General features: G+C 44.8%; 1 protein-coding gene across 1 annotated transcript in view; it reads right to left on the minus strand.

The window, feature by feature from the left end:
- ADAMTSL1 (ADAMTS like 1) overlaps nucleotides 1–22,620 on the minus strand; it is a 447,514-nt gene that overhangs the window by 110,099 nt on the left and 314,795 nt on the right. Inside the window, exons 9-13 of the mRNA XM_033173001.1 lie at nucleotides 19,522–19,633; nucleotides 13,945–14,083; nucleotides 5,502–5,552; nucleotides 2,262–2,466; nucleotides 1,122–1,269 (exon numbers count right to left, since the gene is read on the minus strand). Coding sequence (XP_033028892.1) covers nucleotides 1,122–1,269; nucleotides 2,262–2,466; nucleotides 5,502–5,552; nucleotides 13,945–14,083; nucleotides 19,522–19,633 — 655 coding nt within the window. The remainder of the gene's footprint in view (nucleotides 1–1,121; nucleotides 1,270–2,261; nucleotides 2,467–5,501; nucleotides 5,553–13,944; nucleotides 14,084–19,521; nucleotides 19,634–22,620) is intronic.

Raw genomic sequence — 22,620 nt, forward strand, 5'->3', positions numbered from 1 at the left:
CAAGCTGTTGAGCTGATCTTAACTTTGGTCTGACACAATACAATTACCACGGCGTTTTGCAACTTGTTTGGTGATGACATGATACGGTATCCTCTCAGACCCTGATGTTGCTCTAGGAGAGAGCCAGTGTGGTGTAGTGGTTAAGAGCGGTAGACTCGTAATCTGGGGGACCGGGTTCGCGTCTCCGCTCCTCCACATGCAGCTGCTGGGTGACCTTGGGCTAGTCACACTTCTCTGAAGTCTCTCAGCCCCACTCACCTCACAGAGTGTTTGTTGTGGGGACAGAAGGGAAAGGAGGATGTTAGCCGCTTTGAGACTCCTTCGGGTAGTGATAAAGCGGGATATCAAATCCAAAACTCTTCTTCTCTTCTCTTCTTCTAGGAAGCTTAGTGCAGTCAGAAAAGAGTATACACACTTTCACAGTTAACGCTAAATACTACTTCTAGTAAATAAGCCACTATAGCTGCTAGAGGGCTGTGAAAATTTGTGTCCTGGGCTTTTTAGACTCGTCTACCCATGTACTGGGTCACGGGTGGCACTGTGGTCTAAACCATTGAGCCTCGTGGGCTTGCAGATCAGAAGGTCGGCAGTTCAAATCCCCGCGACGGGGTGAGCTCCTATTGTTCTGTCCCAGCTCCTGCCAACCTAGCAGTTCGAAAGCACTGCAAAAAGTGCAAGTAGATAAATAGGTACCGCTCTGGCAGGAAGGTAAATGGCGTTTCTGTGCGCTGCTCTGGTTCGCCAGAAGTGGCTTAGTCATGCTGGCCACATGACCCAGAAAACTGTCTGTGGACAAATGCCGGCTCCCTTGGCCTGAAAGCGACCCAACCCCATAGTCGCCTTTGACTGGACTTAACTGTCCAGGGGTCCTTTACCTTTACCTTACCTTTTACCCATGTACTATCTGAAACCCAAGGGGTGCATTGGTTGCCAGATGTGAATCCCCCCCCCAGCTCTCCTACTCCACTATATTGGATAAAATTAAGCCTAAGGCATCACCTCTCAGACATCCAACTTGCTGGTAGAAATGTCCTGCCACTCGGGTGGCGGGGAGTACATTTATTTAGAGGGAGAGAGAGAGAAAAAGCAGGCAAGGATTTTTTCCCTGCCCTGTGCTTTACCTTTGGGCTTGTAGCAAGGAGTGGGGACAATGCATTCTTCCTTGATGTGGGGCTTTGTTTTAGCAGTGCAGCCACCGGTATGCATCCCTCTGTGATCAATGCACAGAACCACTCGGTATCTTAGGCCTTGGCCACAGGTCACTGTGCACTGAAAGGGAAAAACAGTTTTCTTTTTTTTTACTAAAAAAGTATATTCCTGAATAGCCAAACTCCGCCTTCCTTTTCTAATCCTGCTTGCCCATATGGACAATTAGCAATCAGAACCAGAACAACACCATCCACCCATCCTGGCTTTCTGATCATGGTTTGTTAGGAAGAAGCAAACCACAACTCTGGTTTACACATAACAACAAACCAAGTACATATGGCTTATTTCTTCCACTCATATCTGGGCAAGAGCAATAGGGCAGAATACGCTAGCATGCTGCTTAATCCCAATTAGCCGTTAATAGTGGCGTTGCATGGGGTGGCCACAGAGGTGATTGCCCTGGGCGCAAAATTGTTAGGGGTGCAAAAATCCAGCCCCGGGTGCTGTCTCAATACTGCTGTGTGCTTCCGTTGCTGGGCTCCATTGAAAACAGCTTCTCCATGCAAACCAGCAAGTGACCTCTCCAGACAATGGAATGGCTTCTTTTCTTATCTCTACGGCTATGATCTGCTGGGTGATGTGGACACCGTTAGGCAGTTGAATGTGCATGCATACTCCGTCCATTTCTCTCCCTCCCACCCCATCCCTTGTGGCCTCGGACACTGGCAACTCATGCTACGCCACTGGCTACAAGCAATGGTTTATTGTTCCCAATGTGTGCTTTGTGTGTGACTGGCATTCTGAGTTAAGAGGAAGGAACAAGCGAGTATGATGGTTTGGATTGTTCATAATTATTTGGTAGATAGGTCGTCTCTCTTTCTTTCTTTCTTTCTTTCTTTCTTTCTTTCTTTCTTTCTTTCTCACTCACTCACCCACCCACTATCTCAGTACCTGCTATCTGACTTGCAGCCACAAGTTGCTGTGCTTACTAACACGTCATCACTTTCATTTGTAGTCACTTTGGCTTAGTACAGAGGCAAAGTACTTAATGTTAAGTGGTAATCAGTGCGATGCTGCAGTATAATATACACGTATGTAAAGAAGGCAGTTACCGGAGACCACTCCTGAGCCAACCACTTGGGGCAATCGAAGATGTTGCAAGGCTGGACAATGGGCATCTTGGGAGTGTACATGCACTTCCATTCCTCCACAGAGCTGATGAGACCCTGGATGTCCTCTTCCACACAAGAGATGGTGCGGCTCTGAATGCCTCCTCCGCAAGAAGAAGAGCAGGCAGTCCATGGGGTGCTTTCCCACCTGCAAAACAAGATGCCAGTCAGGGACAAGGCAGAGCACCTGAGCTTTCTCACTGCATGCATCTTACGATAAAGTGGCATTTCTCTAGCAGCAGCAGCAGCAGCAGCAGGTCACTAGCATTTTAGCACAAATTTATTTTAATAAACACCTTTCCGTATGCTATTTTGCCCAATATACAATTTTTGCAAAGCAATTTCCCCATACGTAATGCATTGCTGTATGCTATTCTTAACACACATACATGCATTTTAATGCATAGTTTAGTATATAGATGCTTGTACACATTACTTGGCTGGAGAACCACATTGCAAAATTTGCAAAGTGCAAATTTCAAAGTGTGGTAAGAATCCATCTCTACACCAACTTTTTTGTTACCCAGGTGAGGAATAACCACCTTTTGAATAAACCACAGTGCCAGGGAAACTCTTTCCAAGTCCAGCATCCAGATTTAGGGACCCAGCATTTATTATAGCTATTGTAACAAGACAGAATTCACTCCTTGGTTCTGTTGTCTATTCAAAATGTGGTTCTTCCTCACCTGGGTAATGAGCAAGGTGTTGTACAGGTGAATTCTTACCGTGAAAGGATGGCTGTGGTTGGGCTATACTTTGAACTTGAGCATTTGGATCAGGCATAGGTGCCAGTTCCTAGGGACCTGTGGGATGTAATCCACTGGGAGCAGTCAAGTACAACATTCCTTGTTTTGCTAGAGTGGACATGCAAGGGATTGTTTGGTCCAGCCAGTCGAAACTTCCTGTTCCTCCTGGCCTGGAGCATCCTTCCTCTTGCATGTGACTAGTAGGTGGGCGTGACTTTTCCGGACCAGGAAAAGGCCAAGGCATGCTGCCACTCTTCTCCTTTTCCATCTTTCTTTTGTCCTGTGAACTGCTAGACTGCTAGTCTGCAGTCACTAGGTAAATCTCCCTTATGGGGAAAACCTTTTTTTATATATGTTTGTAACTTTAATTATGGTGCTGGAGGAGACTCTTGAGAGTCCCATGGACTGCAAAAAGACCAAACATATCTATCCTTAAAGAAATCAGCCCTGAGTCCTCACTGGAAAGACAGATCCTGAAGCTGAGGCTCCAAAACTTTGGTCACCTCATGAGAAGAGAAGACTCCCTGGAAAAGACCATGATGCAGGGAAAGATGGAGGGCACAAGGAGAAGGGGACGACAGAGGACGAGATGGTTGGACTGTGTTCTTGAAGCGACTGGCATGAGTTTGGCCAAACTGCAGGAGGCAGTGAAGGATAGGCGTGCCTGGCATGCTCTGGTCCATGGGGTCACGAAGAGTCGGACATGACTGAATGACTGAACAACAACAACTTTAAGCCTTAGGGCTGCCTTCAGGGATCACACTGTCCTATGCCTGATTGTGAGTAAACTTTCTTTTTATTGCTTATGAATAAGACTGTGGTGTCTTTATTCTTTTAGGAGGGATTCAAGGGATCTTTCCAGGAAAATATTAGACCACATTTCAATCTGAACAAGCCAGATGGAATTGCATATTGCCTTAAGAAACTCACACGAGCCTGCAACTAGTTTTCTGCTGTGCAAAGGGGAATGCACTCTGCTAAGTAAAGGAACTTGCTAACGCAAATTAGGAAGGATATTAATAAACAATACATCCTCTCCTGCCACCCTGAACATTCCCACAGGGCCGAGGCACTGTTGTTGGTTTTTTTTTTTTAGGGGACCAGGCCCCCTCAATGTTCATAGGGCACTTGGCTCCACCCCCTGACTCCTCGTGATGTCACACGCATGATGTGAGCACATCACACTGGCCCCCCTCAATCATCTTGAGAAATTGGCGCCTCTGAGATCAGGACTATGCAGACCTTCTCTGAGGCCTGGGGCAGGTATATTGTTCGAATAAAGCTGTAAACTCAAACAAAAAGGCAGCCGGTCTCTAGTGGGGGGCCTCAGCCAACTTAGCCCACCAAAGCCCAGCCATTCTAGTTTCTGAACAAAACTATAGCAGCACACTGTTTATGTTTACCATTCATTTGCATTCCAATGAGAAATGCAATTATGTGCTGCACAATTCACCAAGCCATTCATCCTTCACAGTCACTTTAACCTTAATAGCACAATGTATGCCTTACAGACACACAAACACCAACGCACACATATGTTTCTCCCCAATCAAGCTTGTAATTGGCTGAATGCTTCAATAATTGGGCTCAAGGTTGCCTCTGAATAAACACTTGCATAAGTCGCATCAATAAGCCAAACAGAATTAAATAGATTCTGCTTCAATTTGGCAATTGTTAAAGAGCAAGGCCTTAGTCACGAAATTCTAAAATAACAAGCTTCTGGCCAATTAAGACTCATTTATGTTGATTAAAAGATGAATATGCGAGAAATAATGTAACACAGTCATGCAAAAATGCCAAAAGCTGTCAAGAAATATGGATTGAGACAATGACTTTTATTGGCCCCGTTAGCAATTAAACTCTAATAACCTGGATTGCTATGTTAAAACTAGAGATGTCAGAATTTGTTTTCGGTTAATTGTCTTGTTTATAGCCGATTATATAACAAGTTGAATGGCAGTATTTTGACTTTTAATATATTACGTGAAATTAATAATTCTGGAGAACACAAACGCTGTCTGTTGCTACAAACCTTTACCTTAAATGAACTGCCTTCAATCAACAGACTGTAATTGCCATTTTGAGAAAGATCCAGTTAAAAGCTGTCTCTCAAAGTGCCAAACATGTGCCCACATGGGGAAAAGAAAGGGGGGACAGGACATTTTAATCTTAGTCTCAATTGGATATTTCAGTGACAAGATTCTTTGGTTTGTGTGAAAGGTGGTTATCATTCTTTGTGAGAGCTCCAGGACACGAGAAATCCAGATTTAAGTATCTCATGTGTACAGAAAAGCAGGAAGCAAGGAAAACAAAACAAAACACAACACCACAGGCCCAGAGCATGTTTGCAGATCACCCACCACACTCTGTTAAGAGTATCAATCAAGCACAAGCACATATCTGCATGTTTGTTAAATAAAGAATCTGGTTTACATACCGAGGAAGAGGATGGTAGAGGTCATAGGGCATGATCTGCTTGTATCCATCACTGTTAGGAACAATAATGCCAACCCTCTGAGTAGAAGGTACACACAATAAAATAAACACTAAATGATTGCATTATACAGAGACACAGCATTAAATAGATTATTACGTCATTCTACTCATGCGGCTAAAAATCTAGCTTCAAAGACTAAGGAGACAAGCAAAAATGGACACTGGCACTCATCATTTCACTTTGCAAAATATTTCATGAACCGATTTATTAACCTATTAGTTAATATGGCTCCCACAATGCAAACTGATTGGTTTATTAAATGCAGAGCAGTTATGTTCTTAAACTGAACCCAACCGAGTTAATGAATAAGTGTGAGAGAGAATGATGTGTTTTGCATGGTATCTGAGGGGAAGGGGCACAGAACTTGCGACCCTCCAAAATGTGTTGGGAGTTCAGTTCCCCTCCTCACTGACTGTGGGCCATGTTGGCCAGGGCTGATGGGAGTTGGAATTCGACAACATCCAGACAGCCAGAGATTCTCCATTCCTGGTGTGTGGAAAAGAAGAGTTTCTCCACTCTTACAAATCACAAACAGCAAGGAGTTATTCTATCTCATTAAAAATAAAGCCCACCACCAAATTTTAAAGGTCAACCTAAAAAGTAGGGATTTTGTGCTGCGAAAAAGACATATTCACCATTACTTGACGGCAAATAAAATTACTCTCAGTCGATCAGTAGGATTTGATTATAACATCTCAACAAGATGGGATTAATGTTGCCATCTTTGTACTAACAACAAAGTCAAAGGATGCTTCCACACATCAAAGTTAACAGGAAAACAGGAAGCACAACCAGGAAATACCTCACTGGAGTTTCTTTTTGTTGGTGATTCAGGCTACTCATGCTTCTCTTGCATGATAGTGATCCCGCTAGTCCATGGTCTAGCACCCATCACAACTTGGATCACTCCTTGTTCAATATGTGGTTTCCAGATCACCAGTGCTACAATTTACAGTCTTAATCCCCCACATTTATGGGGATGCCCCTTTGCGACATCATAGCTCATTGGCTTACGAACTAAGCAATGATAAACCAAAGACTGGACCAAGTGAAGCGAATATGCAAAAAGGCTACAAAGCCTGAGAATTGCAAAAGTACGTATTCTAATGGATCGCTTCCCAACAAATTATGAAGCAAGCAAACAATACGAATCAATAATAGGAAAGCATCAGTTTTCTTTAAGTACTTGTTTGGATCTTCGGTGCTTCTAGTTTGCATCTGTGTGTACTGCTGCATGAGAGGAGGCTGAACGTAAAAAATGGGTTTGTTAGACGCTAAGGTGGCAGCATATTGGCATTCTAAATTCTAGATGGTTAGTGAGGAACCACATTGCTGCTGGAGACCAATCCTTCGCCCCGCCATGTCGTCAGCCAAGAACCCAGAGCCCAGTACCAAAACACAGGGTTAACTGTTTTGGCGACTGCAAGAGCCCAGAGCCTAATTCAGTAAAGGCCAACAAACCCAAGTTTGCAGAACTACCTGAGCAGTGAGATGCCACAAATTTCCTTCAAGGCAGCATCCGGACCACTGGGCACGTGACGAATGGTTAAGGAGCCTCAGAAATACATTTAAAACAGAGCGGCTCATCTTTGTGTGCTGTGTGTTGAACCCTGACTTTAGGCTCCATCCAGGTGCAGCAACAACAGGTTATATACTGTACCCTGCTCCTTGGTGGGGCTCTTAAACGCAGGCCTGCAGCAGCATTTTTGAAAGGTCAGGGTTGCAGAGTCCAGGGAAAAAACTCTACACATACAACTAGACCCCCTCGCTGCAGATGTTTTGTGTTATACAGATGGACCTCAAGGGATGCATGCACACAGTCCAGGGCTACTCAACACGGACCCACTCTGTGCTTCCATATTCTTCATTTGGAAGCCCCAGTACACCCCAGATGTTACTTACACCCAAATGTGTATGAGAGCTCAATGACTTTTTCTTAGGCAGAAGCAGTCCTGGGAGGCCACAGTTTTCCAAGCAGAAGAAAAGCAAGAGGAAATGAGGTGCTTAACCCCTTCTTCTGTGGCTGTCTGTTCAAGATCAACCTACGCACACACCCCCCAGCTGCTCCCCTCTGTTGGGGTTTGAGCCTCTTTCAGCAAGTCTGAGGAGGAAGGGTCTTACGCATTAGGCTGCATTACGGATAAGGACGCAAAGCTGGAAGAGAGTCCTGACAGGATGTTTTCTTAACTAATTAGAGAGGTCTTTTCAGTTCATTTCAAATTGGCAGCTTACGCTGGAAATTTCTTAACTGCCTTGCTCTTATTCTGTCATCACGTTGCTGAAAAGTATTTAAATAGATAGCAATTATGAGGCAAATATCACAGTAAATCTGTATTCCTGTTTCCACTAAATTCGTGACCAGAAGAGCAATGAGACAAGTATTTTGGCGCACTGTGTGTACGGGAAGGGCCTCTTTGTCCATGCCTGCAAGGTAGGAGCCTTCAGCAGTCTCGGTTAGCGGTAGAATGCGTTCTGCTGTGCTAGCTGCCCCGCAACTGAGATTCATAAGGCAAGTGAGCTCCCTCACGAGACCTCAGACTGCCAGTCGATAATTAAGCAGCAGAAATCAATCTGGAAGGCAGATTACAGATTACAGAAGGCCTGTTACAGATGCTGCTTTTCTGCAAATCGGCTCCACCTCTTTGCGGGGACGCGTTGCGGGTGAGCCAAGCCTCCCCCCTCAGCATGGGGGGGCGGGACTGTGTCCCGTCTTACGCTGGGGAAGCCCGGCCACGGCAGTTAGCCAAGCGGCCAATCAGGCGGCTTGGGGGGCGTGGCCAGGACCAATTTAAACCACAGCGCGGCGCTGAATCGGCCCTTTTCAGCCTCGCGTCACGGAGCTAACGCCCTTTGTTCGGGTTGAGTCATTGGCCTTGCTACGGGCTGGTCGCAGTTGAGGGGCCTGGTAGGAATTTTTCCACTTGGCCAATTGGCACTGGCCACTTGGTTTTCGCCTACCTCCTAGCAATCGTCAATACTTCATAAGGTTTGGCGGTTAGGCATTGGAATAGCAATGTGGGGGAGAGTGGTGTGCGGCCATCACCTGCCCCTCCATGCTCAAGGGTATTCCGTTAAAGGAATCTGGGGTGTGTGGATCTCATCCAAAGCCCGGGGAGGGGCTAGGGCCATGCCATGACCCCAGCGGAAACACAGGGGATGCTCGAAGTCGATCCACATTGGCGGGGCTCCCCCTACTGGTGGTTTACCCTTACCAGACTCCCTGCAAGGCGGGTAGGAGTCAGATATAGTCTGTTGATGCCAATGCCTAAGCCAATACCGCTTGCACTCTGTAACCAATAAAGTTGTGGCCTAAATTTTGCCCATTAGCATTAACCTAAAATTCTGTGTCCTTGTGTCTTTATTCTCATGGGGGTGGCTTGGGGCTTTGACACAGCAGGAGAACAGTTGTGGGTTGTGCTTGCTAGCCTTTCCCCCTGCACCTCTTTTCATCTCTGTCATTTCCAAAAGTCATCCTTTCAGTCACTTTCCCACTGGACTGTGTTTCCAGCACAAACGCAAGAACCCATATGGAGGAAAACTGGCTGTGAGGAATTCAGGGGAAAGGGTCAGGCACAAGTACATTGCATACCCCCCCCATTGCTTCTCCACTACAAATCCCACGTTCCCAACTCTGCTTTGCAGTGGTGACCAAGCAAGAAGCGCCATCTTTTTTTGGTGACTGCAGTCATTGGTCTTTTGTGGGTCAAATGTCTGCTCTCTGCCATCGTGATTGTGCCAAATATGGATACTCAGCGGGGAGGTGGGGGAGCAGGAAATGGATGAACCAAACCTATGCATGTAAAGGCTAGAAGGAATCATTTTCGTTTGTCAAATGTGCCGGTGGAATTTATTCAGCATTGTCTGTACAATGGAAGGAATTTGAAATAAAGGCACACGATTACTTTGTTAGGACAAGCAGAGAAAGGGTGGGTAACGGAGTGTCGTCCTGGGTGTTAAAAGGTATGCACAGTTAAGTAACATCAGAATAAAGGCTGTAATTAACGTGAAAAGGAAAAAACCAGGTGATTTGCCTATCATACGAAACCTCCCAGGCGCCTGTCTATAGCCTGCAGTGCGAAGAGCGAGAAAGATGGATAGTGTACACACGTGTGAAACCCACTCAGATCAAGCTTATTCTTAATATTGGTGAAAATGGATTAATTAAACCAATTAGCTGGGGTGGGGCTATTCTGCAGTGCTCTTTTAAAGCAGGTTCCCCTGGGGAGGATATATATATTGCCTCCAAGAGAAACCAGATACGGAAGCTTCGCAAAGGCTAGTTGTGTTGGAGCAGAACAGCCCCCACTCGCCTCCTCCCTGTCCACCAAAAAAGAAAAGTTTGTGCGCATATATATATGATGGAGGAAAATTATATACAATGATTTATCACATCAACCATGCATATTCTCAATTCTTTTTATCTAGCTAAAGTGATTCTGCTCATTGCAATCGCCTAGATCAGGGCAGTTCAGCCCATGGTCCTTCTTTGGCAGCCCATCTTAAAGCCTTAAAAAAAACTATATTCTTTTGTGTCATGCATGCATTGTTAACGAAAGTGCACAATCTGTTCGCTTACTAAATTTCTTAAATAATTAAATATATTAAATTTAATCCATTAATATATATTAAATACAGTCATACCCCGTGTTGCGCACCCTCCGTGTTGCGTACTCCTCTAACCCCGAAGTGCAACACGGAGCGCGGACGCTTCTGTGCATGTCCATGCGGTCCGTGTATGCGCAGAAGCGCCGCCCGGGTTGCACACTGTTCGGGCTGCAAATGGCACCCCGGAACAAATTGAGTGCACAACCCGAGGTACCACTGTAATTAAATTACATATTTAATATATTAGTATTTAATTATATATATATATTGAGTGCTGCCAAGTGCAGGCTGGAGTCCTCCTTGGGCAGGCGGCACAACGTGGCCCTGCTCACGGGGCAGGGTTGCTCTGGCGGGGTCAGCAGCAAGAACTGGGATGCCGCATCATGCTCCTTCTCCCTCCGTGCCCCTCCCCCCTGGTGCATGCGCACCCCTCTGGCGCACCCGTGCCAGGAGCTCACACTACGCTGCTGAATAAATATAAAAATAAATACCTAAGCAAAAGAATAAAACACTGGGGCCTTTGCTATTGGTTGCCCCAGTAGACCTGATCAGCCTATTAAAGAGGAAATGCAATTATGAGAAATGTTTTAACCCACAGCGGGTTAAACCACAGAGCCTAGGGCTTGCCGATCAGAAGGTCGGCGGTTCGAATCCCCGCGGCGAGGTGAGCTCCCGTTGCTCGGTCCCAGCTCCTGCCAACCTAGCAGTTTGAAAGCATGTCAAAGTGCAAGTAGATAAATAGGTACCGCTCCGGCGGGAAGGTAAACGACGTTTCCGTGCACTGCTCTGGTTCGCCAGAAGCGGCTTAGTCATGCTGGCCATATGACCCGGAAGCTGTACGCCGGCTCCCTCGGCCATTAAAGCGAGATGAGTGCCACAACCTCAGAGTCGGACACGACTGGACTTAACTGTGAGGGGTCCTTTACCTTTACCTATACTACAGTCACATTTCCGACTAAGCCAACTTCATTCTGGTAGGTCCCATTCTGGAAGACTCTTGCATCTAAAGGACTCCTCTGCCCTTCAGGATCTGTACGTCAGCAGCCTCACATTGATCCGTCTTGTATAAGAGCAAAAATGACTTCCCTGACATCTGCCCAGAAGTTATTTTTCTCTTTCTTTTGAGATGCACGCACCATGCAGCCACCTGTCTTAACAGTTATGTATATGCAGTGTCCTCTCTCTATTTATATATATAGAAAACACACTGGAAAACAGCTTTGAAATCAATTCCCAGAAACAAATGGCATGTGTGAGCTTTAATATGATAAACATCAAGAAAGGTAAATATTTAAAAATGAATGGCAAAAATAAATACCTAGGCATGTTTAATCTTTATTTTGCAGGCACCACTGACATTTTGAGCTGCTTGCCGCGTGTCTCCCCATCCCCTCTGCTTATGGTACACTGCAACTTGCAAATTTGTGGAGCTGCACTTTTCTGTTTACCCTGATGATTCAGGCTGGCACAACATGTAGACACCGGGTTGTACCTGTATGCAGCCCATCAGTCGTATCTAGTGCTCAATAATGTCTGTTTTTGTAGCTCTGGGCAGGCCAGAGCACAGAGCTATCATGCTATATGCAACCAATATCTCAGGCAGGCCATAGCTAGCCGATTACGATGCAACAGGAGGAAAGCAGAGGAATGCACAGGTTTGCTTTGCTTGCTCCAGTTAGTGCTACGGTTTATTATAAATCTGGTTGGTGTCATGTTCTTTGCTGGAGGCCAATTCTGCCTTAATTGTTAACTTCTACGTTGTGCAATCTCTTTCCATATTGCTTATCCTTTTCAGGCAAATGTTTAACATTAAGGTAAAGGTGAAGGGACCCCTGACTGTTGGGTCCAGTCGCGGACAACTCTGGGGTTATGGCACTCATCTCACGTTACTGGCCGAGGGAGCCGGCATACAGCCTCCGGGTCATGTGGCCAGCAGGACTAAGCCGCTTCTGGCGAACCAGAGCAGCACACGGAAACACCGCTTACCTTCCCGCCAGAGCGGTACCTATTTATCTACTTGCACTTTGACGTGCTTTTGAACTGCTAGGTTGGCAGGAGCAGGGACCGAGCAACGGGAGCTCACCCCATCATTGCGGGGATTCAAACCGCTGACCTTCTGATCGGCAAGCCCTAGGCTCAGTGGTTTAGACCACAGCGCCACGTGCGTCCCTTTCTTTAATATTACTGAATCTTAAATGCCCTGCTCACTGTATTCTCAGAGCTCTTATTTTATTTGTTTTTTTGGGGGGCCTAGGCTCCTCAGCCCTTCCTAGATGGCACCCCTGGCTGAGTTAAAGAAAGTTATCAGAAGTGGACTTTTGTGTTAAAAAGCTGTGAGCTCAGGTCAGGTACTGGAGACAAATTCCTAAGCTCAGAGTAACCGCATGTCTTTCGTATCTGATTCTGGCAGCTAGACCTTGAGGTTCTAGCAGCAACAGCAGCAGCAACAACAACAACAACAACACAATCAAACCCAAAGTAGATCCATCAAGCCTGAAGTCTGTTTCTCCCCTGCTCTAACAAGACCCAATTCTCAATATTTTTCTGTGTTGGCAATTAATTTTTTTAAAAAACCAAAAACACACCATAAGGTTCCCAACAGAGGGAGTGGGAACATTTAATCAAAGGTCAAAGGTGACAAGCAATAAAGCTCTGGTCAATACTTAATTTTCATGAAGTGCCCTTTTCAAATCAGAAAATATAACCTTCAATAATACAAGGTGGCTGGAATTTCATCTATGTTATCGTTCTACTGCTATCAGTATTTTTCTCCTTTCAACTCTCAGAAACACTTGTTGTCACTGTAATCGTTTTAATGACAAGGTGTGTCTCTTGGATATTAGTAGACAAATGAACACATCTGTGCCTCCTTTGAAAACAATATATGGTGGGGGGGGGTGGAACCAGTCTGACTGACAGTAAATTCTAATGCATGTTTACTCAACAGCAAGTCCCATTGTGCTCTAGAAGATTTATTCCCACATAAATGTGCACAGGATTACAGCTTTAATAGCTGAATGGTTCTATAAAATAGGAAAAACCTTCTGAAAATCACATTGAGTTGGGTCAGGATTCAAATAGATGAAAACACAAACCAACAAATCTTCCCCTCGTTGATAAAGTTGTGGATAAATGCCAGTGATATGGGATGGGCATTTCTCCAGAAATGTTTCCTCAGATATATCCCCCCCCCCCACAACCTTGCTCAAAAGAAAATTATATTTTTCTGAAAATGCAGCTTCATGATGACTGGAAGAAGACCTTTCAAAACTGGGGCAATTGCAAAGTTGTGAATTAGTTTGTTTTTTTCAGGTAGCCATCCCTAAAAAGCATATATAGTAACTTTTAACTGTGGAGCTCCTTCACCGTCCTAAAATGAGCATATTTTCAGTTTTCAGTGACTTCATCCTTTCTTAAACTTTTGACAACATAAGGGCATGTACAGTATGCTGTTGATTTGTCTCTCTCTCTCATATATATATATATTCAATAAATATAATTTCCAAGTGTATAACTAAATTACTTTGAATATCCCACTTTTCAGTGCAATCCTAAGAAAACATGCCTACTCAGAGACATAAGCTACATTAACAACTCTTTCAAGAGTTGTCCATCACATTTAGCTCAAAAATTAGATGTTTCTATCAATGTGGTTACATTAATTTGTACATGCGGGCTGGATAACAAGCTATTTGCAATCCTCTCAATATCTAAACAATAAATAAACTGGTTTGATTTTGCTCAGTGTAAACTATCTCAAAATCTTGAACAGACTTACCTGGCAGGGCAAGGGTCCAGGTTGCACTCCTGAAGTTTGGGCTTTGGCTTAATGTTCTCAGGGTAGTAGTGGCAGTACTGGTCAGAGACCACTCTATTGCTTCTCAGGTCATAGCACTCGGCAGAAGTCAGCTGGTAACCTTAAAAAAAATCTAGACTCAGAAAAGACAAAGACAACTACAGAACTCTGAATTAACTTTCAGTTTTAAGGTTTGCGATGCCGGGCTAAAATACTAACCAGAATGTACTTGCTAGCCTGAAAAGACCTTGTAAGTGCATCTTAAGAATGTGAATATAGGTTTGTTCCAAACATTCGTTTCTCTTTTGGTCACATGCATCACTAGAGCTAAGAGGCTACGTACAAATTAACCAACCTACGTGGCTGAGTCGTGATGGCGTTTTTTTTAAAAGGTATGAAATGCAGCTTTGGGAAATTATTTAGAGAGGAGAAGCAGCCGTGGAGAAGATGCTCAAGTCCTTTCTCACCTGCATACAATCGTGACAGCCACCGTAAGCGGCTTCCCTTCAGGTGGTTTCCAAAAAATGTGACTGGAAGTCACTGTTCATTTCTCAGCTGTCTGTGAAAAATTTCATGTAAACACCTTCCCCCAATAATTATTTGCGCACACACAATTAAAAGAGGACAGGTGGTCCGCTTCCCTAAAATAACCTTAACTATTACATTGTCGCATATCTTGAGGCCTGAACAATTTATCAAGACAATAGGTGGGATCCTGTTTTGCTATTCCGCTCATGAAATGGCTGCTGATCCACAAGAGTCAATCCCTAATGGAAGAGAATAGATGGTTTTCTCTTATTCTCCTTTCCCTGCAGGCCCTTGACTCCCTCCCACAAAGTTTCAGAGGGTCCCCCCAAACCCTCTGAAACGGGTTTCCAGGGAGTTCTGCGTCCTGCAATGGGGAAACTGGCAAGAATTGCTTCCCTTTCTCTTACATTGACAGACACCTTCGCTGGATCAACAGCTATTCTGCAAGTGTAACAGCAGTATTGGATTTCACCTATTGCCGAAGCCTTTCGAAAAGAAACATTCGAAAGTATCAGCTTCCCAGCTATTGTTTTATTCTGGGGATTTCATTTAATTCAAAGTCACTGCTGTATATAAAGTATAATTCAGAGTTAACAAAGGTCGGTGGATACTGTCGATGGCAGTTTCCTTGAGAGGAACAAGAAGTTTATAGAATGCCTGTTGTTGGCCCTTGCTTCTCTTTTTTGGGGAGTATTTTTTATTATTATTAAAGATTTTCTTGGTTTACAAAGTGTGCGTAATGTCTCTCGTATTTTTCCATAAACCATTTTTACAGATCAATTTTAGTTATTGAGACATTAGGGGGGGGAAGGAAGTGGGTGGGATGGGTGGGAGGGTGGGGTGGGGAGATGATGTTTCTATTTTCCTTAATATATGTAGGATTTGGTATCAGCGTCGCCTGTGTTGGTTCTCTGTTGTTTGCTTGTGTTTCTTTGGCAGTGAGAGGTCGCGATCGGTGTAGGGTTTGATTGTTCATTTGTGGTTGGCTAAAGATTGGTGGTAATCTTTGGTTTCCTGTGTGAGTGGGGTGGGTGGGTGTTTTGGATCAGGAGGAAATTGATTCCCTTTGCCTCTTCTTGGTTAGCTCCATGCTGATGTCAACTGCAATATTATACGGTTCTCTTTTATAGAGGGTTAATGCCCTAGGCCGATTTCTGTATAACGGGACCTCGGATTCTTAAGCTTGGTGCTACAGAAATCTAAAATGATGAAGTATTAAAAGCAAAGTGCAAACTTCCCCTGACTGCTCGTATCTTTCGGGTTGATTTATCTTTTCCCTTAAAGTCCAGCTTTTGCATTCTGCATTATGAGTCTCCTTCTGTGCATTTCCTCCCTTTCCCTCTGTAATTTCCCTTATGGGAGTATCAACTGTTGTGACCTAATTTCAATTAACCAGATGCCAGTTCTCTCTAGGTGCTGCTATCCTTGACCACAAAGATTGCATAACTCCCCTGGAGGCTTTCATGACAAGTCACTGTGACAATTCCTTTAATGAAATTGTCTGGAAATCATTGAAGAGGCAAGGGGAAGAGGCAGGCTTCTTCCCAGTGCCACTAGGATTCAGTATGCCCGTATCACATACGTAGGACCCAGTATCACACGGCAAGTTGTTAACTTTCCCCTTTCATTTGCCTTACTCCGTCCAATAAACTAGATCTCTTCCTCCAAGCAAGTTGCAGAGCCGATGATGAGTTATGGAATCAAAAGCACATGCTGGATATATTAAAAGCAAAAACAAAAAGATAGCTCCAAAAAGTATGCAAAAAATTAAATAAACAGCCTGCAAACTTCACCTATCGGGTGAAATTTAGGTCCATTTTTCTGTAAAAGGAGCAGCTAGACAAATGAATCCTTTTATAGAATCAGAGTTGGAAGAGACCACAAGGGTCATCCAGTCCAACCCCCTGCCAAGCAGGAAACACCATCAAAGCATTCCTGACAGATGGCTGTCAAGCCTCCACTTAAAGACCTCCAAAGAAGGAGACTCCACCACACTCCTTGGCAGCAAATCCCACTGCTGAACAGCTCTCACTGTCAGGAAGTTCTTCCTAATGTTTAGGTGGAATCTTCTTTCTTGTAGTTTGAATCCATTGCTCTGTGTCCGCTTCTCTGGAGCAGCAGAAAACAACCTTTCACCCTCATCTATATGACATCCTTTTATATATTTGAACATGGCTATCATATCACCCCTTAACCTTCTCTTTTCCAGGCTAAACATACCCAGCTCCCTAAGCCGTTCCTCATAAGGCATTGTTTCCAGGCCTTTGACCATTTTGGTTGCCCTCTTCTGGACACGTTCCAGCTTGTTAGTATCCTTCTTGAACTGTGGTGCCCAGAACTGGACACAGTATTCCAGGTGAGGTCTGACCAGAGCAGAATATAGTGATACTATTACTTCCCTTGATCTAGACGCTATACTCCTATTGATGCAGCCCAGAATTGCATTGGCTTTTTTAGCTGCTGCTTTCAGTAGTTGTACTTTCAAGATTATTTGGAAAACACGTAGGGGTGAAATGGGCAGAATGTGGCTGATATGCATCCTTGTAAACCTGGAATGTCCCAGAGTCATTGTGCCATGCACATAGTCTGAAGGTAGAAAAGCTTTGTGAGATGTTTCCTCAGATTCATATTGAACATTTCTGAAATTAGTGAAAGCCATGACTTCAGTCCTTCTTTGGCAACTGCAAATACTTTCAGAACATGCATATATATCTATCTCTATATTTAACTTAGGATACAGGAACTGACTTTCTAAACAGATAAGTAATCTGGGAAGGAGAGATGGTTTACAGTATAAGAGTGAAAAGCAAGTCATTAATCAGCGGTATTGATGCATCCTTGTGGACCACACTGGAGTTATAAATAGCCATGAACCACCTTCTATAATTATCCTCCACAGAAATACACTTCCCTTGGGACAGATAACGCTGCAAATGAGATGCAGGGTTTTTTTGCAAGCACACCTGGGAAAAGATTCACACAGCAGCAACTTGGGGAAAGGTTATATTTATTGAAACATAACCAAATTCGAGGATCTGCAAACCAACAAGCTGATTGACCACGTCAAAAGGGAAGCTCCCTGAGAGTTAAAACTCCCTCACGACCCATGGGAAGGTTGAGAGGCCTTGCCTGTGATGCAGTTGGAGAAAAGAATGGGAAGGAAACCTTCCTCATGCTCTGAAGACCCTGGAAATCTGGAGTCCGCATGAAGAAGATGAAGAGGAGTTTGGATTTGATATCCCGCTTTATCACTACCCGAAGGAGCCTCAAAGCGGCTAAGATTCTCCTTCCCCTTCCTCCCCCACAACAAACACTCTGTGAGGTGAGTGGGGCTGAGAGACTTCAAGAAGTGTGACTAGCCCAAGGTCACCCAGCAGCTGCATGTGGAGGAGCGGGGAAGCGAACCCGGTTCACCAGATTATGAGTCCACCACTCTTAACCACTACACCACACTGGCATGAACACTGTGGTGTGGTTCAGCGCTCACCCCAGGATTCATGTCAAGAATAAGGGCGCCTCCAATTACCCCAGCAGAGCAAAAGGTGACTCAGAGCATCCTTAACCCAGCACTGCCTCATTTGATTACCCCTTAACTCTTGCCCAGGCTAATTGCCCATTAAACCAAATAAACAGCGCTACTCCAAACAAGACTCGCTGCAGCATGAAGCAGGCAAAAAAGGAGAGCCCAAGGGCAATTGAAAGGGCTTCCTGCCCCCAATTTCTACTTAGCCCCTTGAACTAGTGGAGCCCATACTGCATAGGGAGGCAGGACGTGTGCAGAGAAGAGAAAACTGCAATATTTTGGGGGTGGAGGGATCTCATAAGGCAGTGGTGGCGAACCTATGGCACGTGTGCCAGAGGGGGCACTCAGAGCCCTCTCTGTGGGCATGTGCGCCGTCTCCCCAGCACCAAGTTCGCCAGAGTTTGTTACTAGAAAGCCAGAGGACTCGAGGATCATCGTCGTGACACAGACACAGGGATAGATTTGTATTGGGTGCTTCATTTTTTTAATCGTGTGTGTGTGTGTGTGTGTGTGTGTGTGTGTGTGTGTGTGTTTGTAGACTCCAAGTCTGGAACACCCAAAAAGGAATACAGGGGGGGGGGGGAAGCAAGAACAGAGAGTGGAAGATCATTCCAAGAGTCATTTGGAGTGATTGAACGCAATGGGAAAGTGCTACGTCTTCTGTGCAATGAAAGTGTTTTGTGTCACACATCAAGGGTCCAATGGCACTTTGACACCAACCACAAAAGTGTTGCCCAACTTGGTGAAACTGAAAGAAAAGAGTTTCTTGAAGGGAAACTGAGGAAATATCACTCCCAGTATCTTAGTTTTTGCAACTATCTCTCTAGAACAGATCATCCGGCAGCTTACAAAGTATGAGCCAAGGTTGGACAAATTATCAGCATGCATACGACAGCGAAAAGCATGCCAAATGCAAACTTTTACCTCTCAATAAAAAGTGGTTTGTATCATTGAAAGCTCTCCCATTGTGTTTCTCTTTTAAGGCAAAAGATGTTAATGCACGAGTTGTTTTTTTCCTGAACTAAAACCTCCGTATTCAGGTTAAATTGCCGCGTTGGCACTTTGCAATAAATAAGTAGGTTTTGGGTTGCAGTTTGGGCACTCGGCATCATTGTCATAAGGCAAATTCCCCTCCCCTCTCTGGTTGGCAGCAGAAGCCACTTCTTGAAAAAGTTGCAATTCTGGGACAAAACAAACAAGTCTTTTTCCTGGGGGAACTAAGATGCAGCAAATCAGCTCCCATGCTAATTGGGTGTGAATGGCATTTTCCAGGCACCTTTCCTAGACGTAGCTGTACTGTACAGAAGTACTAATCAGATACAAATCAGCATTCCTCCCCCCACCCCAAGCAGTTCCTAACAGTTGAAATCCATTCCAAGATGAAGAGTCAACAAGAGTTAATTCAGAATGGGCGAAACTCATTCCCATTTTTTTTAAGCAACAACAACTTAGCCTTATGTATATTGGTACAGAATGCAAAACGCTATAAACAAGGTTAAATTTATTACCTCCACCACAGGAAGCGGAACAAGGAAAGAAATCGGTTTCTCTCCACCGGTGAATAATCGGTTGGTAGAAAATGAACTGAACCGTACTGTCGGCAGCACCAGCGTAACGGATCTGAAAAGGAGAAACGCTGCAGGTAAAGTTGAGAGGTATGTAGCACAGGTATCAAACACCTGTACAGTTCACAAAATATAATAAAAAAACATGGCTGATAATATTCAGAGCAAGAGAAACATGTTACACCTTCTGCTGGAACTATGTCAAAATGTATATACAGAAGTATTAAACAAGGCGTGCGTATCAAAGTATATTAGGCAGGCTGCGAATCCTAAATGCACTTTTCCATTTCCCTAGCAGTAAAGGGGGGAAATGGAAGGCAACAGGGAAGTTGGCACAGGGGAAGTGCACTGCCAGCGACGAGTGGGGTGGGGATAGCCAGCAGATGGGACAACCAGTAATCCCGGAGTTCCTGCTCCCACTGCGTCGTGAAAGGGTCCGCTGGCTATGATCTGAAGGTAGTTGTCGTGAGTTCTGAAGGTTACTGAAGGTTTCCGAAGGTTTTCTGCAGGTATCTGAAGGTTCCGGAGATTCCGGAGGTCTCCGGATAGAAAGATAGGCTAAGCTAGGTAGCGGCCAAAACTTAGAAGGCCAAATAAAAGCTTTTGAAATAAAAGAAATAAAAACTAAGAGACTGCAGTCAATGGTGAAGAAGCTCTCAACTGCTCTGTGTGGCTGGTTTTACTTTCGGTTTCTCTCTGGCTTGTCCCGCACTGATGTTCTCTGTGGCTTGTCTCACGCGTTCTCCACACACGCTACAGAGAGCGGAGGCTATTTATTAAGAAATCAAACATCGTCACAACATTTACAGGAACCAATCACAACCTTGTCTCTAAGCCAGTTTCTGGGCGGGAAACTATCAACTGACCGTTATATTGGCTAAATTGGCGCGCTTTGCCCAAACACGGAGGGATCCATGCAGCAAACTCTCTGCTGGATCCTTTGCCCTTCCTTCCTAGCGCGGAAGGTTACCTTAAAATAAACATAAACAAACAGGTGCAGGAGCACCTTAAAAATGTATTCCCACAGAGTGGGGTGAGGGACAGATACAAAGCCAATTGCGTTATATTTGGATTACTTATTTCTTCAGGAAGTAAGAGGAATGTAAGTACTAATAAAATAGCATTTTAGCTGGGGGGGGGAATGGGGGAACCAGGGCAGAAATGCTTCAGGATACGTTGAAAGATATAAGAGTTGCACTCTGCTGAGGGAAAGCTGGTCTTTTAAAAATCAAGATAAACACTGATGTAAATTCCCCATTGGAAAATATATATATATATATAAACAGCTGTAGCAATATAGGTTCCCTGGGCAATGGAGGAGGCCTCTTGTATGGATTAATATCATTTTGTTGAACATGCCATGAACAGGATGTCCAATTCCTTGAAGTAGGGTGGTACATTAATCAAGTATGGATCTGAACTTAAAAAGCCCTGTTGACTCTTGGGAACCAGAATGGTATCACGCTAGATGCTATTTGAAATCTCTTACTGGAATGCGCAGCAACGAAAGCTTTTGTAGCTGAGAGAGAGAGAGAGAGAGAGAGAGAGAGAGAGAGAGAAGGACCAACTACGTTGCTTGAACCTGAAAGGTCTCGTGTGTGAGGTCCTAGCCAGAGCGTGATAAATGAGGAGAGAGATTGCGCAGGGACTAGTTGAAAGGGTTGAGTAGGTTCCACATCCCAAGTTGGGAAGACATAACAACCCAGATCCCCCAAGGATTCTTGTTGTGTTGTCTGCTTGATTATCTGTCTTCTCTGACACAGAGAAAAGGCAGATGCAGATCGATCTCCTGAAATAAGTGGGAAGTTATTCAGACAGCCAGGAATACACTGCAACTAATCACACATGGAAAAATAACATTACTAGGTGAAGGAGGCAAAAGAAATCAGTAAAAAAAAAAGAGTGTTTATTGTTTCATAAAAGCTGCATAGGCCTTGGGAGGAGAAGAGACTGTTATGATTACCGTGTTGTCAGAATTTTGTTTGACAAGAGGTTAGACCTGGGTTCTGCAGCCCGCAGGCAGTATCAGCTGTTGACTAGGCACACATGTTGATTGTGCTGAAAGCTAAATGCTCTATCCTGCCTGCACACACACCCATTTTAAAACTTTGGACTACCTCTAAAAAGCTGGGGGAGAATCCACAAGCCAGGAAGCCGTGTCTCCACGTTGAAAAGGGAAGCATCTCTTCTCAATTCCACATTCTGACTCGCGGTGCCTCTCAAAACAGAGTGGTGCTTACTTCCGTTGTGAATTAGTAAAATGGATTAAGGGGCTGTCTCTGCATGTTAATCTTCCTAAATTGGGGGGGGGGCGTGGGGCGGTGACTCTGCACACCCCCAGTGTGGCGGTGATAACAGGGTTCCCCGTTAAAGGGGTATTGGGGAGAGGCATTGTCCATACGCCGAGAGGTTGTCATTGCTCTCCCCCACCAGTGGTGGCAAACGGGGTGGGGGGGTGGGCTATCTGCTTGAACGTATGTTCTCCAGAGCTAGCCCAATCCCCAGACATTCTGGATAACCCTGCAGTTTCCCAGATCCCCGGCTGGGGGCTGGGAAGGATAAACGCCCAATGCCTGAGCCAAGGTCTCCCTACATCTGAATCTTAATAAAGTTGTGGCCAATTTTAATCCCATAGCACGTTGTCTTGTGTCATTATTCCGCTCGGGGGTCGCCTAGGGTTTGGGGGACTCCGCCTGTCCGCGCAATTATCAGCTTCATTACTAGGGATAACTCTTTGAAGAGCACTTACGGAAACGAGCAACAAAGTCACTTCCCACTTAACTTTTGCTATGATGGAAATTGCAAGATGGGAGGGACGCGTGCCAGTTTCCAACCACCATTTAGTACCAAGGGTCTGCCAATAATTTGGGAGCAGCTGGGCATATCAGTATCTGACTTACGACTGGGGTCTAGTATAAAGCCTGAACATTTTTTGCCACAAGCGATGTGCAAAGGTTTTCCCATGAACAATAATCTCAGGAGAGGAAGTGGCCCTTGGAGAGCATTATTATTACACCACCACAAATAATATCCGCCAATGTT

The sequence above is a fragment of the Lacerta agilis genome, chromosome 16 (assembly GCF_009819535.1).
Source record: "Lacerta agilis isolate rLacAgi1 chromosome 16, rLacAgi1.pri, whole genome shotgun sequence".
In the NCBI taxonomy this organism is placed as follows: Eukaryota; Metazoa; Chordata; class Lepidosauria; order Squamata; family Lacertidae; genus Lacerta; species Lacerta agilis.